The 17,655-nt window shown below is 40.4% G+C and overlaps 1 protein-coding gene across 1 annotated transcript in view; it reads right to left on the bottom strand.

The window, feature by feature from the left end:
- LOC117474733 (zeta-sarcoglycan) overlaps positions 1-17,655 on the bottom strand; it is a 283,850-nt gene that overhangs the window by 165,609 nt on the left and 100,586 nt on the right. The window contains exon 2 of the mRNA XM_034120724.1: positions 1,017-1,226. Coding sequence (XP_033976615.1) covers positions 1,017-1,226 — 210 coding nt within the window. The remainder of the gene's footprint in view (positions 1-1,016; positions 1,227-17,655) is intronic.

Below are 17,655 nucleotides of genomic sequence, written 5' to 3' on the forward strand. Positions count from 1 at the left end.
GCTGTAATGACTCAAATAAGAGATCCAAATGTTAAGACTTCTGGGTTTTATTTCCTAATTACAACATTTGAATGGCAATGCATCAGAGGGAACGTTAGCTAGCAAGCAGGTGCAAAACACTTTTGTCTCTAACTGACGATGTGTCGTGATTGGCGTCACTCATGTTCTTGTAAACATGGCGGTTTTAGGGGGGGGTCAACAGGGGCCAGTGCCGCTTTAACACAGAGCTTGGACCCCCCTGTGCCCCCCCTCCAAAAGAATAAATCTATGATAATGCAATTCATGTCAAATACTGAGTTACTGTGATGAAACATGGGCCAGAGTAGGGCTGTGCAATTAATCGTATTTTAATCTCGATTACGATTTTGGCTTGCAACGATTACGAAAACAACGTAATCGAAATAAAACGATTATTATTTTTATTAAAAAAAATATATATATATTTTTTTTTTTTTTTTTTTTTTTTTGGGGGTTTTCAGTTGAATTATACTTAAAGTTCAGGGTAATCAACTGTTAAAAACATACTGTTCACATTTTTGTTTCAATAAATCGATGTTTTCAAAGTAAATGAATAATCGTTTTTAATAATCGTGATATCAATTATTGACCAAAATAATCGTGATTAGGATTTTTGCCATAATCGCACAGCCCTAGGCCAGAGTTAACAGGGTTTTTTGGTAATGTCATCTCATGTTGAATCTAAGTTACTGAAACACATTTTGTGACTAAAACAAACCCCAACAAATATTATGAAATAAATTAAAAACAATTAGGCTGCATAAATAAAAAGAAAATTATACATTTGTATTTCATTTATTTATACCAAACTGAAAATGTCAAAATCTCCTTTCTGCATTAAAATGTGCCATTCATTAATTATTTTCCCGATCACGCCCCCCCCCCCCCATTTAATTAGTCTAGAACCGACACTGCTTGTAATCTCCATATTACAGTAGTTTTCTCATATTAGCACAAACAACACTATGGCATCTCAAAGACACACACAAGCCTCTTACCGGAGTGAAGTTCATGACTTTGAGGATCCAGATGGTCAGTGCGAGGTTGACGATCATGGTGACGAGGAGCAGGAGGATGAAGAAGTACAAGCATCTCTTCCTCCAGCCATAGATTCCCACCGCTGGGTAGACCGGGGCGCCGCACACCGACGCCCCCCGCTGGTGGAGTGGGTTGGGCTGCGCCGCGAGGATATACTGCTCCTGGGTCATCTGAAACAACACAAGAGTGAAGCAGTAAGAATCTTTATTTATTTTAGACATATCTCTGAGGCTTTCATTACGCTCCAACACTGTGCACCAATTTTGAGTAACTTTTCTTGAAAGTTATAATAGGTAATTCCATTCATTTAAAAATGTTCTAATTTCTCACTAGATATTTTTCATTTTGGGGTGAAATCTGCAATTACCCAGCTTGGCACATATTCTAGACCAGCATCACAGGAATTATTTTCAAGGAGAAAAAGACAGAGGGAATCCATTTAATGCAGAAACAATTGTATTCATGGCTGTGGGGAGGCTGGAAACAGGTGGAAAGGAAGAGGACAAGTAGAACAAAGAAAAGGACGGAGAAAGAGACTGAAAGTTTGGAAGCGAGAGAGCAGGGGCAAAGGTAAAAGAGAAAGACTGTAGAACGATAAAAATGAGATAGAGTTGGAGCGGTGAAGTGGAGAGATAGCACGTAATCGAGTAGTAAGAGATATAAAAGTGAGGAAGGGGAGAGAGACACAGAGAGATAGAGAGAGAGAGAGAGAGACAGAGAGAGAGAGAGGCTGAGATAAGACGTGGAGGAGGACAGAGTCCATTAGTTGTAGTGCAGCAGGAGGAGTCATTGGTGGAGAGAGATATGGACACTGGCTGCAAGGCACTGCTATCTGTCCATCTCTGACTCTCTTACGCTCTCTAACTCCCCTCACCATACTCTCTATACCTCAAACTCTCTCTCACTCTCCTCCCTCTCGCTCCCTAATTCACTTCCTATCTGGCCTGTGCTGCTCTCTCCCTCTTTATCAGTCTCTCTCACACACACACATTACATCTTTATTTGCTGAGGCTGCATGACCTTAACACCTCACTGACTGTTGATTTTCTCGCCCCTGCAATGCTTTTTCTCCATATAGTCTCACATGATGATACCAACAAGCCTTGATGGGAAACAAAGTTGCTGACTTTTGCTTTGCCTGCAGGAAAAATAAATAAACTGCAGACTTGGCCCGTTCAACTTTGTTGGGTTTTCAGCGGAGGAGTCTCAAATATCAATCTGTAATGTGTCTCCACATGGGTCCTGTTTCTCTTACAAAAGCAAAGCCCAAGGACGTATTGAGCTATTGATGTTGTGACAATGCAGAAAAACCTTCAAAACTTCAAAATCAGTGGCGAGCTGTCAGGGCCCTCTAGGCCCTCTCTGAGGGCCTAAGATATTCTACAAAATAATATTTAAAAACATTAAAAAAATAATTCATTCAATTCATTAGTTTTACCAAAATAACTTGATTTAATTGTATTTAAAATCAAATTTCCAAATAAATAAATACTTCGAATCTGCCTATTCAGTTTCTGTTGGAATGTGAAGGGTTAAATGAAAGAAGCTTGTCTCTGCGAGGTGAAGACAGGAGCTGATTGGTGGTCCTGCTATGAATTCACAGAGGGCCGCTATAGTAACTCAACGAGAGAGTAATGTCAAATGACAGTACAATTGACCAATCATATCTTCCCTCTAAATGGGTGGGCTTTATTATCGCGGACTTTATGACAAGTTCCGCCCGCTGGGAAGTTTATGCATTTGTTATAACAACGGGTCAAGCTAGGCGGAAGTAGCTAATTAGCATAAGTTCGTTTATGATGTCTCACGTCAGTGATAGTGATGACATCGTTTCGAAAATGTTAACAGAGTCATTTTCACGATTGAGTTACAATGATAAATAAATTGGAGTGGATCAACTGCATGACCCCGCCATCAAGTGCTTCATCCAAAAGGACAGGAGCAGGGCCGTCCCACCCCTGAGCGCAAGACCACCTTCGGTGTTCTGCTGTGTGCGCGCGAAGAGAGAGTCAGAGAGAGTGAGAGAGAAGTTCAGAGTTACTCGTTATTAATATGTTCGGATGGTTGCTCTGTGTTCACTTAAATAAAATAAATAAATAAGTTAATTTAGTGCTTTTCTAGCATATCGCACAGCCAAATTCACAAAAATGTGCAATTGTGTAAAATGTGTAAATTGTCACTGTTAGAAACCTATGATTATTCATGTAGGACTATTCCGTTTTAATCTGTTTAATCTCTGTTAAATCTGTTATTGTTATACAATGCGGTGCGCAGTTCAAGTGCGTTGTTATTGCTACCCGGCTGCGTCTCAATCAACAATAAATCGTCTTCTGATTAGAAAAAAACCTGCTGCATTTCGTGTGTGAAATCACACTTTATGCTGCGTTTCCATTACAGTTTAGGAACTGGGGTAGTATCTATAGCAGGGGTGCCCACACTTTTTCAGCTCGGGAGCTACTTTTAAAATGAACAACCCAAAAGATCTACCTACAGGGCCGCCCCTGCCCAATCTGTGTCGCGAGCGCGGGAGGGGGTGCTAGTGGACTAAACGGCGGATAAACTGTGGCGCGCTTACACTAATTGCTTCAGATGAGGAGGTGAGGCCCCCTCATAACTGCATGAACCCGTATGGCACAATACAACTCCGACTGGAATTACCTGTACGTCAATCAAGTGGCAAATGCCATAGTAAGGATGGATGATAGGCTAACTTTAAGACAAATTACCACACACTACCTTTGCGATCGTGATCGACGTATTGGGCACCCCTGATCTATAGTAACGCAGTGTAGGCGGAGCCGTGACGTCATCTTCAATGCGAAACACAAAACCAACATCAGCCGTTAGCTGTTAGCCCTCAGAGCTCACAGCTCCTCATATCTATTCAGAAACTAGACAAAAGTTAAACAAGTACAAACCACAGACTGTCTGTGTCATGGCGAATACAGTCGCTGGTTTATTTATGTCTGTAGGCCGTTGTTGTGAGTGTGGACGGTCGTAGCATAAACAACGTTAGCTTAGCCAATCTCCATTCAGAAAACACGCATTGTAAAAGGTTTTTCGCCTGCCGTCTGTCTGCAGACTTGGCAAAGCATTAATTCATGGTTTTTACTAATCGGTATCAGTATGTTGTTACTTCGGCATCATTTTGAAATGTGTATTACTTGCCAGCGCTTCTCTCACTAGTTTAGCATACTCAGCCCGGTTGTTAGCCCGGAAAGAACCTCGATTTTGGAGAGCCAGAAAACCATGAAAAACGACCCGCTAGCCGGAACAAAGCAGGCTGGAAACGCAACCAAAAACGGGCCGGGCACGCTTAAACCGCGCTCCGCGCTGTAGTGGAAATGCGCCATTAGTGTGGCGCAGCACGGTTTCGCCGCTGCGAGGCTCCACTAGCATCCCCCCCCGTCGACGCTCGCGAAACAGAGGGCCTCATCATATAACTTTGCGTGGGGCCTCAAGTTATTTTTAATTGTTACTTGGCTGAGGGTGTCTTGTCATGATAGGTGTTTATATAAATCCGAATAATGGTCGAAGTCTTGACTGATGATATGAATTTATTGAAATCTCCAATATCAACAGTCAAATCTTCAACCCTTATTCGGAGGGGAAATGCTACAGTAAGAGCTTGTGCCTCTTTGGGGGGTGCTAACACTTAAACATAAACTTTATCCTTTACTTTCTCCGTCTTTATATGTAGATATTACTTTTCTCCGTTAATCTCCGCTCCTTTACTCCGTCACATTGTTTCCTGTCAACAGCGTAAACTTGCCTTCAAAATAAAAGCATGTCCATACAAAATAGGAAGCCAAGCCAAATTACACTTAAGACATATACAACTGCACCGACAGTAACAAAGACAATGCAATATCCTTTTCAATTTCAAAGGACACAAATTGGGTTATTTACAGGTGTTGTTTTGTGTGGTGGAGGGTCGCTGTCATTGATGCGTTTTGCATCCCGGGCCCTTGTTTTGATATTCCGCTGAAGTATACGCAGTGACATAATAACTCTTTTTTTTCGGGGTCAGAGGGCCTGGGTATAAAAGTCACGGCTCGCCACTGTTCAAAATGTTACTGCTGAATACGGGAATATAACATCCAAGCATAGAAACTGTATATTCTTCTATCCTTATGTATTTTTAAAATGTAACTTTTATGTCGTTAACAGCAAATCACCTAGCAGAAAAGATTATATCAGCAAACTAAGACTAACCTAGCCCTGCTTTTCAAGTGAAAATCCCAATAATCAACTAAAGTAACTAAAATGATGGTGTTGCTCAAATAATAACAGACTGACCAGTCCATCTACATGATGATATGTTAATGAATATAAGTGGCGTGTTTTCATTCACACTTCAGGAGTGTTTTTCAACTGATTTAACCAAGATACTTGATTGAACTTAGATAAGATAAATCAAATCAAATCAAAGATGCAATAAAGATTTATTCAACCAAAATATATCTGGAAACACACAGACATGTGTATAACTGCATTAACTATGAAGTGAATAAGTAGCAAAAGCAAAACATTTGTTAAAAATGGATAACACTGCTTTTAATATCAGATTGAAAGCAGGTGATGAAGTGATATGATAAATATCACAATCCGTTTTTTTCTGGCAAATGAAATATGGAGCTGATATTAATGTGCATACCAAATATGCATTTAATATTTGGACCCAATGAAATCCAATTAATTCAGACCTAGGCACAAGCTGGATATGAGATGCATAGTAATGCCAACAGGAAAGAGCTTAACGTTTTTCAAGTGGGAGGATGGATTGATGCTGTTTTCCCTTTTCACAGTGAGGAAATGTTCCTGAAATAGTCTCAGCTGCTTCATCTCGTGCACCTTTTGTACGCACCTTTTCACTCTGTACAGATACAATGCAATATGTATCAATAGTATTGCTGTGGAATAGAGCATTGGATGGGCTGGTGATAATTGTATCTCAGTATTCAGCATCCACACTGAATCAATAGCAGAGAGTGTGTGTGAGCGAGTACCTGTATGCTGTTTCTCTGCAGTGCCATGGAATGCTAATCATTTTACTTTTTGCATGTATCATTGGTGTGAATAAATAGTTGCACACATTAATATGTGTGTGTGTGGGTGTATGCTTTTGCATGGGTGTTTCTCAAGGGCAAGAATATGAATCAGCCAAGGAACCTATTTTAGCAATGAAAAATAATCAGATTTGTTCACCATCAGAAAGCGTTTCATTTGCAGTAGGTTTGCACATTCTGTACTTTTTGTTTTCTTTACTGGCATTATAAACTCCTCAAAAAAAGTTTGGAAACGTTATTTCGGTCGATTATTCCTCCCCTTTAATAATACCAATTGGTATTGTATTCTATATCGTTGGAAAGCCTGATTAGTCACCTTTACAAGGAGGTACAACTTGTAAGGATTGTGCATTCGTGGAATGAGCAACACAGCTAACCGTGTGGGTAGCGGCCCAAACAAATGTGCCAAAATCCCCTGAAATATTCTTCTGTTGGTATTCACTCTCGTTTTGAGCTTCAAGTGCTGGCAGGTGTATGCCAGTCACAGGTGTGTGACTGACACCTGATTGGCACCTACAGTAATTGTGCATGGGTCCTGCAACCTTGTTGAGTTTGTGTGTAAACATGCCACATTTGTCCCTTCAGGATAAGGCCCGTGCAATATGGCAACTGGAAGCTGGTATTCCGGTACGCAGAGTGGCAGCATTATGTGGTGTCAGCCCTGGTAACATTTCCAAACTTAGGACCAAGTTCCGTGAGACTGGTGAAGTCAAAGACAGACCACGAAGTGGCCGTCCCAGGAAGACAAGACCCCCAGAAGACCGGTTCCTCACCCTTGCTTCACTGAGGAACCGTAGGCTTTCTTCCAGAGATTTACAGGCAAGATGTGAACAACGGTACCACAGACAGATCTCTGATCAGACGGTGAGGAACAGAATGCACATGGCCGGTCTTCGTGCTTATAAGGCTGCCAGGAAGCCTGCAATGACTGCCCTTCACCGTCAGGCCCGTTTGTGCTGGTGTCGACATCACCGACAGTGGAACCTAAGAATGTGGGGCAACGTCATGTTCAGTGATGAATCAAGGTTCTGTCTGCGGAAGCTGGATGGCAGGATCAAAGTATGGAGACGACGTGGAGAACGCTATGCAGATTGCTGCACAGATTGCGTGATACCTTTCAATGGGGGCAGTGTCATGGTGTGGGGCGGTATCTCTCTCACAGGCAAAACATAACTTGTCATCATTGAAGGCAATCTCAATGCAGTGCGATATCGGAATGAGATTCTGGAGCCAGTGGCGATCCCATATCTCCAGATCTGGGACCTAACTCCATCCTCCAGGATGACAACGCTCGCCCCCACAGAGCCAGGATCCAGAATTTGGGAGTGGAGAGGATGGAATGGCCTGCCGTGAGTCCAGAACTCAACCCAATTGAAGACTTGTGGGATCAGCTTGGGCGTGTTGTACGTGCCAGAGTGACCAACGCAACCATGTTGGCTGACTTGCGACAAATCCTGGTTGAGGAATGGGATGCCATCCCACAGCAGTGTGTGACCAGGCTGGTGACCAGTATGAGGAGGAGGTGCCAAGCTGTTGTGGCTGCGTATGGATCTTCCACACGCTACTGAGGTCCCTGACAGTGTAAAATGAATAAAGTGTAAAAATATGTTTTGTTTTTTCCTTATTACTGTGGGAGAGTGCAATAATACAATCCAATTATGTTGTGATGTCCTTTTGTTTTCTGTTGTTTTTATGTGTAACTAACGTACCGCAGGTCTCCCTTGAAAAAGAGATCGTTGATCTCAATGGGATTTTTTAACCTGGTTAAATAAAGGCTACAATCCAACAAGCAACTCAGAACGAGACTGAATACCAACAGAAGAATATTGAAGGGGATTTTGGCACATTCTTTTGGGCCGCTACCCACACGGTTAGCTGTGTTGCTCATTCCACGAGTGCACGATCCTTACAAGTTGTACCTCGTTGTAAAGGTGACTAATCAGGCTTTCCAACTATATAAAATACAATACCAATTGGTATAATTAAAGGGGAGGCATAATCGACCGAAATAACGTTTCCGAACCTTTTTTGAGGAGTTTATATAAATATCTACAAGTGGTATTGAATCGACATAATTAAGAGTCACTTTTAGACTTTGTGAGTGACTTTGAATGACTAACTCCTTACTTATACTCAGTCAGTGAATCATGCATTGTCTTGTGTGTATGTGTCTTGTCTCATCTTACTCACAGCTATGGATGAATATCAATCAACTCAACATCTTGACAAAATAATATGTTCTCCTCCCAGATTTCACGCACTGTATTCGTCAAACTTTCTCACTCATTCTTTTGTCACAGAAAATGCCCCTGCTTTTTGTCGCCTTTTCCTTGCATCTCACTGCTTACGCCTTAAATTCAGACTCTCCAGATTCCTTCTACTTCTCTCTTTCTTACCCACCTCATTTATTTTGTCCTTTTCCGCTCTCTCTTCCTAACCAATCCATTTTGTTCTCCCCCTTTTCCTCCCTCCTTCCCTCTGTCCTGCACTCATCTCTCCCTCCCTCTTTCAATGCATTTCTTAGATTGAACTGACAACAGAGTCATCAATCAGTCTCACGGTACACCACAGCCTGGAGACCCTGCACAGCATGACCTAACTTTATTAACATCATAATGTCTTGACAGCCATAAAAACAACAGCTACTACCCCGTCTCCATGGTTACCATAATAGCATATCGGCCACTGTGATCAAACTACGATCTCAGCAGAACCAATACTCTAAAATAGACTGTACTTGGAATATATACAACGTTTTCTTTAAAAAAAAAAATGTTTTGGTGGTAATCAGAGTTTGAATTACAGATCATCAGACAAGTAACAAACTATAAAATACAAAATAATCGCCTTTTAAAAACATGTTGGAATATTTTAGGGGTTTAAATGTGTTTTACTACATTAAAGGGTTGAAAGGATCTTCAGGGTGACACATAAGCACTGGACTACATAACACCATATGTCAGTATGATTAAGCTGTTAAAAGCCGCCCAAAGTCAGGTACAGGACACACATCTGCATTCAAACTAGGTTGAGTAGACATTATAACACACTCAAACACACACAGTATCCCCATGTGACACCAGACTGAAGTTCAGCTCTGTACTTTGAGGTTAAGATGCCAAGAAGATGATGGGAGATGAAAAAGAGCAGGGAAAAGAAGAAATAAACAAATGACGAAAATGAAGAAGAGACGTAAATGCATGATTGCGCTCCGTACACGTGACTTATCCACCACTGCAACCCTTCAGAAAAACAACCACAGAAGAAATAGCGTTGAAAGCTGTATTACAGGAGATGAGGACAAGATATTTTACTTTAAATCGTCTTTCATCTGTCAAGCAGTTCACAAAAGTATAGTACTTACAAATTGATGATGACAGATCAATGCAAAATGTGCCATCATGTGATAAGTCACAGGGGTTCTTTGCAGTGGATAAGAGACCTTGGTTCGCCTCAGGCTGGAAGCAGTCGGACTCTGGATGTCAATATAATGATGGCTATAATATGTAATCATCAATTGTGTTTCAGTGGCCTGATGTGATTGCACTTCCTTGGGCATTTCCTTTTTTGATATAAATTGAAACTTCTCATGACATGTCCGGTAAGAGACATTTGAGAATGGTCCGACACTGATGCACAGTGTCATCTTCTCTCATTATGCAAATAAATGAATGTTAATGCATGTGGGATGTGAAGTATGTGTCAGGAAAGATTCAGCCGGCAGGACGCTCTGAGTAAAGGCGAGGAAGAGTCGGAACAGATATACACGTGTGCTGCCTGGTAATGTACGTGAAAGCTCGAGAAATTGACAGAACGGTGGATATGGTGGGAAGGTGTTATTGAAATAACCGCAGGATAATTATGTGTTGCTTTTTTAGATGTCTACACTTAAGTGGCTTGGTGTGTTTTGAAGCATGTTTCGTTCTTGAAATGATCATCCTGTCAATCAAACAGTTAAGCCATTACTGTGACATGTGTAGAAATGTGTTTGTTGAGATTTGTATAACGGGGCATTGTTTGTTTGCCATGGTAACTGGTGCTAATGCTACAAACGTCATGAGCTTTACTTGCCGGTCATGTCTATTCATCTGTGCATATTTCTGAACACACTTGAAATACATATTTGTTTATCTTGTAAATGGTCTACATCCAGAGATTTTTCAGTCAAATTAAAATAACTAAAAGTTATTGCTTTTACAAGGCTTTTTATATTTCACAAACTATTTATGTTTGTTTTTGTTTCTTATGACATGTCCGGTAAGAGACATTTGAGAATGGTCCGACACTGATGCACAGTGTCATCTTCTCTCATTATGCAAATAAATGAATGTTAATGCATGTGGGATGTGAAGTATGTGTCAGGAAAGATTCAGCCGGCTGGACGCTCTGAGTAAAGGCGAGGAAGAGTCAGAACAGATATACACGTGTGCTGCCTGGTAATGTACGTGAAAGCTCGAGAAATTGACAGAACGGTGGATATGGATGGATTTGACGTGGGCGCATGGGGTGGATAATGAATAAAAGGATGGACTGAGAGACTTGTAGACAGAAAGTCAGACAGCATAAGGTTTCACTTCATAGCTGAAATGCGCATCGAAGTGTAATCAGTATGCGTGCACGGCCGATTGGTGCCGCTGCTTCATGTGAAGGGCTGGGGGTGATCCCATGTATCTGTCAGCAGCACACAACCCCGGCCCATCTCATCTGCTTATACTCAATCAATGCCGCCGCTTCAATATCGCTCCACTTCTGATGGCCTTGACATTCTCTCTCTGTTTCTCTTTCTAACTCTTTAATGCGAGCTCCCAATGAGGTGCTATACATTGTAGAGTGGTGATATTGTAGATTTGAAACAAATGTCATCAATATTTACAGCAGATCATATAGAAGATGATTATCGAGCTAGCTGAATTCTACGATTTGTATTCCTTCAGACCGTTAGATATTTTTTTCAAAATGTTCCTATGGGATGGATAGGGAAGAATATGTCTAACAGACTGAGACATATACATTTTACAGCCAAGAGAAATATAAGAACAGAATAAAGGATGTGATACAACTGTTAGCTATTAGAAAAGTAATGTAATAAATGATGCTTCTTGGGAGTACTGGTTATAAATAAAATACAATGGAGCCTCTTAGTTTGAGTAATGGGTGCTGGATGTTTTTTGTTTTTTTCTATTCAATTCTATGCTTATGAACTGGTTGGAAGTAGTTAGGTGTAAAATACTGTGCAGCTTAATAAATTATAGGCCCTTTTTGTATCGCCGTAATATTTGCTGTAATGTTGTTGTGTTGAAATAAGATCAACTATATTCCATGCTCACATTCATACCTTTACTTCCAGAAAACTAGTGTTCTCCTAGCTGCTCTCTAATGACCTTTGAGATAAGATTTATATCGTGCATCCATTCAAAATATTACTTATGCCCAACAATAACCATCATTATATATTTCATTAATATATTTTCAAACTTTTTCAATTGTTTTACATTTACAAAGTGGTGGGAAGGTGTTATTGAAATAACGGCAGGATAATTATGTGTTGCTTTTTTAGATGTCTACACTTAAGTGGCTTGGTGTGTTTTGAAGCATGTTTCGTTCTTGAAATGATCATCCTGTCAATCAAACAGTTAAGCCATTACTGTGACATGTGTAGAAATGTGTTTGTTGAGATTTGTATAACGGGGCATTGTTTGTTTGCCATGGTAACTGGTGCTAATGCTACAAACGTCATGAGCTTTACTTGCCGATCATGTCTATTCCTCTGTGCATATTTCTGAACACACTTGAAATACATATTTGTTTGTCTTGTAAATGGTCTACATCCAGAGATTTTTCAGTCAAATTAAAATAACTAAAAAATATTGCTTTTACAAGGCTTTTTATATTTCACAAACTATTTATGTTTGTTTTTGTTTCTTTGTGAAGTATAAAGGTAACTTCTGTAATCACATTTTGGGAAATCGTTATAAAAATGTGTTATATATTGTGAAATTATTCAATGTTGAGACAGTGAGTTCTCTGTGTCAAATACATGTTTAGATCCACAAATAAAAACAGCACTCGCAACACAATACGGAGGCAGGTGTGCATAGGTGTGACGGTAAAACACTAGGGATTTCATGTCAAATACTTACACATTCAACAAAGTATTGGTGTTTCCACGCATGTACATTTGTTTTCCATGTGTGTGTGTTTGTGCCAGGATGATAAAACACTAAGCCAACCGTATTGGGAGCGCTCTGTGTTGGCTGTAGGTTGTTGGTTTGGACAGCATGCCATCCCTCTCTGTCACTGTGGGCACTCAGGTGTTCAGCCAGTGGATGGATCACACACACTCGCACATACACAACCACACACACAGTCAGAGAAACCCAAACACAGATGCACCGAAAAAAAGAAAATCCACACAAGCAACAAGCAAACACACGCAGAGACAGACACAATCACACTGCAGCTACATGGACCAGCAAACACACAAGAACATTGGCCAACAAAGCATGTGTACACACACAGACACACACAGACACACACAAACAGGGCTCCTGTGCAGCGAGGCGTTCACTGTTCCAAAAGATTTACGAGTCTCTGCTGCAGGCCTACTGTTAAAAGAGAAGACTTAAAAGGATAGTGCACACACACACATAAGTAAGCCAAAAGTACAACAGCTGTTGGCATCTAAACAACCTGCGACACACAGACAGAAAGGACAAAGGGATAGCAGCGTTAGAGAGAAGGGCAGAAACCGAAAATAGAAAGGTGTGATGGCTGATGGAGAGAAGGTCAGTTCATGACCTCTGTTACTGCAATAGGTGTGGTAGGGTGACCTTCAATACCTTCAGCCCATGCTACAGTGACGTCTCAGTTTTTCAATAATACTAACACAACAGTAATAATTATTCCAAATCCGAAACCAAGAAATACATGTTTGGTTTTTTGTAATCACGATGCAGAGGAAGTTGAAAGGATGCAAAGATGAGTTGCTTTGAGCAAAATTAGGTTGTTGACAGAGTCAGACAGAGTGCTTACTTGAAAATGATTGGTGTCTGTGTGTATGTCTACTGTATGTGCCACTCACAAAATACCCAACTGTGACGTGAGACACCCTAGGCTTCAAGGCCAGATAAAATATGAAATCTACAAAAGAAATTACATTATGTATGTGTATGTAAGGTTAAGCCATTTGCGCTGTGTATTTTTGATTGAAATATATTGCTACTTATTAAGATTACATAGATAGTTCTCTTTCGTTAATTATGCCAAAAGCTATGGAACAAAATACCTATAGACATCAGGGAGGCTGCTCGGTGGAAGTATTTAAATGAAAGCTCAAAACATATTTGTACAATTTAGCCTTTTAGGAAGCTAACTCCTGCTCTCTGCTGCATTGTCTCAATGCATTTTAACCCGTCTCCTGATTTTGTGTTGTATTTGCACTACCCTCCTTTTAATGCACAATTTGACCGTTGTACCGTTAATCTAAACACATTTCTATGTCTATTCTTTGCTATATTAAGGTTGTTTTTATGTATTTTACTGGTAACTGTATTCTATGTGATATCACTTGTCTGTCAGTAATTTAAGAGATGTCACTGTCTACGGTTCAGCACTTATACATACAAATAAAGCTTATTATTATAACCAAGATGACTGGATGAACCCTTGTCTTCTTTAGTTTTGATTTGATTATTGGTACAACTATCCATCCCCCCACCACCCCTTTGGCACCAAACTGAAACATGGCTTGTTTAAGCTGTTTGAACAAACCAGACTCATTGTGGTCCTTCTGAAAAGCACAGCCTCCTCCATCAGTGCTCTCATGTTCATCTGATGTTGGTGTTTGTTGAAAGTCTGCTTTGGTGCTAAACGGGCTGCTTTATACTATCTCTATTTATAGAACCTCTGGAGTGAAAAGTTGTTCTCATTTGTCTCTGTCTAGATTTATCTCTGTCCAATAATGTGATGCATGTTTTTTTCATGGACCCACGAGACTAATTAGTGGATGCTGGAAATGGAGAGGGAAAACGATGGAGGCCAGATGAGGGAAGGATACAGTATAAAGACTGGGGGGGGAAAACAGGTGAAGCAAAGGAAAAAAACAGACATGTCTGTTTGATTGGCAGGCTCACTGCCCTCATTGGTCCCAAAGCCGGTCAGTATGAAAGCTTCCCACTATGGACCAGGTATCAGCTTGAGGCTGTATACTGTCACATGCAGATATAAAAGCTATTCTCCAGTCAAAGAATGAATAGGTTTTTAAACCGCTTATTCACGCAAAACAGGTTTATAATTGATGTTTGAAAATCCTATGTTTTGCCACTTAATAACAGCATGGGTGCATCTTCGAAAGCCAGTGCCTTTGCCTCACTATGGCAAGGACATCAACACACAAAAGATGAGCAATAGAGCAATTCAAAGGGCGTTTTGTCATACAGATGCTAGAGCGTATGTTGGCAATGAACATCTTAAGTACGGCAGCTGCTCCAACAATGTAACATACAATACACCTAGGACGTGAAAATAAATAAAGAATAAAAAGTGTGCAATGTGCAATTAGTATCTTAGGGCAGACTAAATGTTTGTTTCATTATAAAAGGTAAAGACGAGACAGTAAACAATGTATCCCTAGCAGCAGATTTGTGTGAGCTTTGAATTTCAGAGATCCAAACCAACTAACTCGTATTCAAAAGTATTTCATATTTAAAAGGATATAAAGCACTTCTAGTCTCCCTGGCTGTCAAAACAATGATATCACCACACATACAGTCTTAAAATCTGACTTTATACAGTCCGTCCTGCGGTCCCTGCCTGTGAATTATTGAGTAATGACAGTTTTGTAATGCTTGCAGGAACAAAGTGAGACTGATGGCTGGACTCAGCAGCTACACTACCTGGATGTGCTGTGGCTATGAATTCTGGTTTAGGAAGCTGACATTCATCATGCTTCTCCGTTGTTCTTTCCAGTTGAGACTTTCCAGAAACCTATTCGACATGACACGCCATTACATTTTCACTGATGATTATTCAAAATTATATTATGTGTGCGCGGTATTTCTTCTATTTCTGTAATCATACTAGAATTTACTGGCAGTAAATACAGTAAGATGGCAGGTATGGGGGTGTGTTGTCTAGTATAGAAATACTACTATCATCTTGAGTGAAATTTGGTTTCATTGCAATATTAAGCAAATCAATGTTGTAGTTAGGGCTACAAGGTATTCCAAATAACTACAATTGCAATATGTATTTGTGATATATCACAATATGAAAATGAAATAAATATTAGCCTACATTTTGTAGCGAACAATATTAAGCCAAAGTAAGCCTACCTAGAATTTAGTTAATAATAGGGAAACACTGGTATAACTAATGAGAAATAAGGACCAAGGACCTATTTGTTTGTTTAATGTTATGTTATGCAGCTTTAATCATGATTACTTTCATTTATTTGCTGAGTTTTAATTTTGGAGCACTTGTATACAGTGAATATAGTCACAATGATGAAGTCTGCATAACCAAAGCGTTGTTGTCAGAATCATGGACAGCTCTATAGTCTACACAGTGCTGGACACAGAGCCCAAAACACATCTCCTGATCTAATGTTTTGAAGATGTGAATGTTTATACTTTTACACATGTTCACTTATAGAGATGTGCACATGAAAACTTGTTGATGTGTTTTGTAGTTGCTCAGTGCTGTTCTACAGTCTTTGTTGTATAGAAGCTGTGAGATAGTCGTGGCCACACAATCTCCTGCTGTCACTACTCCATACCCGCAGCAGCACACATTATTATGAAAGAAAACAAAGGAGAATTGGCACAGTTTCCACATAGGCACATATTATATTCATGTACACATGCAGTGCAGAGGGAATCCGAAACATAACGTCGCAGTTTGCTTCTCATTGTTTGTGGGTATTTCTTTTGCAAAATAACACCACGGTTCAGTGCTGCCTTAAATAGATGTAGAGCCTTCCTGGGGTTAGCAGTTTCTCTCCATTCTCTTTCTGTCTGTCATTTTATTTTTTTCCCCCCCTCCCCTTGAATTCTGTTTCAGTTCCATTCTTGTTCCCCCGATATTGTCGATTTATCTTTCTCAGCCTCCCTTCCTCCCTTCCATTCTCTCTGGCACTCTGCCTCCCGCTGAGTCAGTATCTGTCAATCAAAAAGCCGCCACTGTTAAACGCCGCAAACAACAACAACAGACTTGAGTTGGGGTTTTTCTTCCTCCTGAAGAGATAGATGGAAAGCTTCATGGTAAGAGTTTGCTGGCGATGCAGCCTGTTTTCCACAGCTCTTTGAAACTCACAACAAAAGCTGATGAGCGATATGCTGTCTCCTGGTGTGTGGTGTAACCACATCAAATTACACAACCTAAAGGTTATGTTATTTTCTACTAAAAGAAAAATGTTCGCGATCAATCATTAATGTTGGATGTAATGAACAATTGGAAGATGCCAGTTGTGTGCACATGATTAGTGTAATTATAGAAAATAGGAAAGGGAAATTAATAGGAAATGTTAAATTAATTATCACTGTGGGAGAGAGTTATCACTGATTAACATAGTGGTGTGTCTTAGGAAATGCTATATCACAATGTGCAAAACAAAGAATGGCTCGAAAGGGAACGTAAATAAATAATATTGAATGAATTTATATTTAAAAGGTTGACGTATAATAAGTGTAGGCTGCTTGGAAGGTTCCTTGAAAAAAACCTCGAAATACTTTTTTATCTAAGTTATGCAACCAATTTTCAACCACAAAAACATGTCAGCTCATATCTCCGCTGTCACAGAAACTACTATTTTATTAAAAGCCTTAAAAACAATGTTTGTTGTACATAAAAAGTCTTCACTCAGCTAAATCTCTGTGTAAATACAGCCAGCAGTGTGGTGACAGTGTTCCACCAAGGGACGACATACTTTACGCACCGAGGAACACGATGATCGGCAGAAAGGACGGAAAGTGAGAGCGAGAACAAAAGTTATACTGAGGAAATTGGTCTGGGTTGTTACAGTAGATAAGATAAGTGGTGTGACTTTGTAAAAGGGACGAGAAAAAATAACTCCATCTTGTACTGTGTTATTTCTTAGAGGGGGTAGAACAATGGTGGAGACTGCTACTAGTGTTTATGTGTGTGATATAGAGATAGAGGAGGTGACACTTGGGAGGGAAATGCAGGGAGGAAGCACATCGAGTGGGGAAGAAAAGACGGTTCCCAAGGGCAGGCGCGCTGTGAGAGATGTGATGGACGCCTGCTGTAAGTGCGTCACATGCCTGTGTGTGTGTGTAAATCTTTTCTGGTGACAGAATCAGCACACAAGCTTTATGACCCTGCTCAGTGAGCTGGACTCCATCATCACCACACACACACACACACACACACACACACACACACACACACACACACACACACACACACACACACACACACACACACACACACACACACACACACACACACACACACACACACACACACACACACACACACACACACACACACACACACACACACACACACACAC

The sequence above is a fragment of the Trematomus bernacchii genome, unplaced genomic scaffold (assembly GCF_902827165.1).
Source record: "Trematomus bernacchii unplaced genomic scaffold, fTreBer1.1, whole genome shotgun sequence".
Lineage (NCBI taxonomy): Eukaryota > Metazoa > Chordata > Actinopteri > Perciformes > Nototheniidae > Trematomus > Trematomus bernacchii.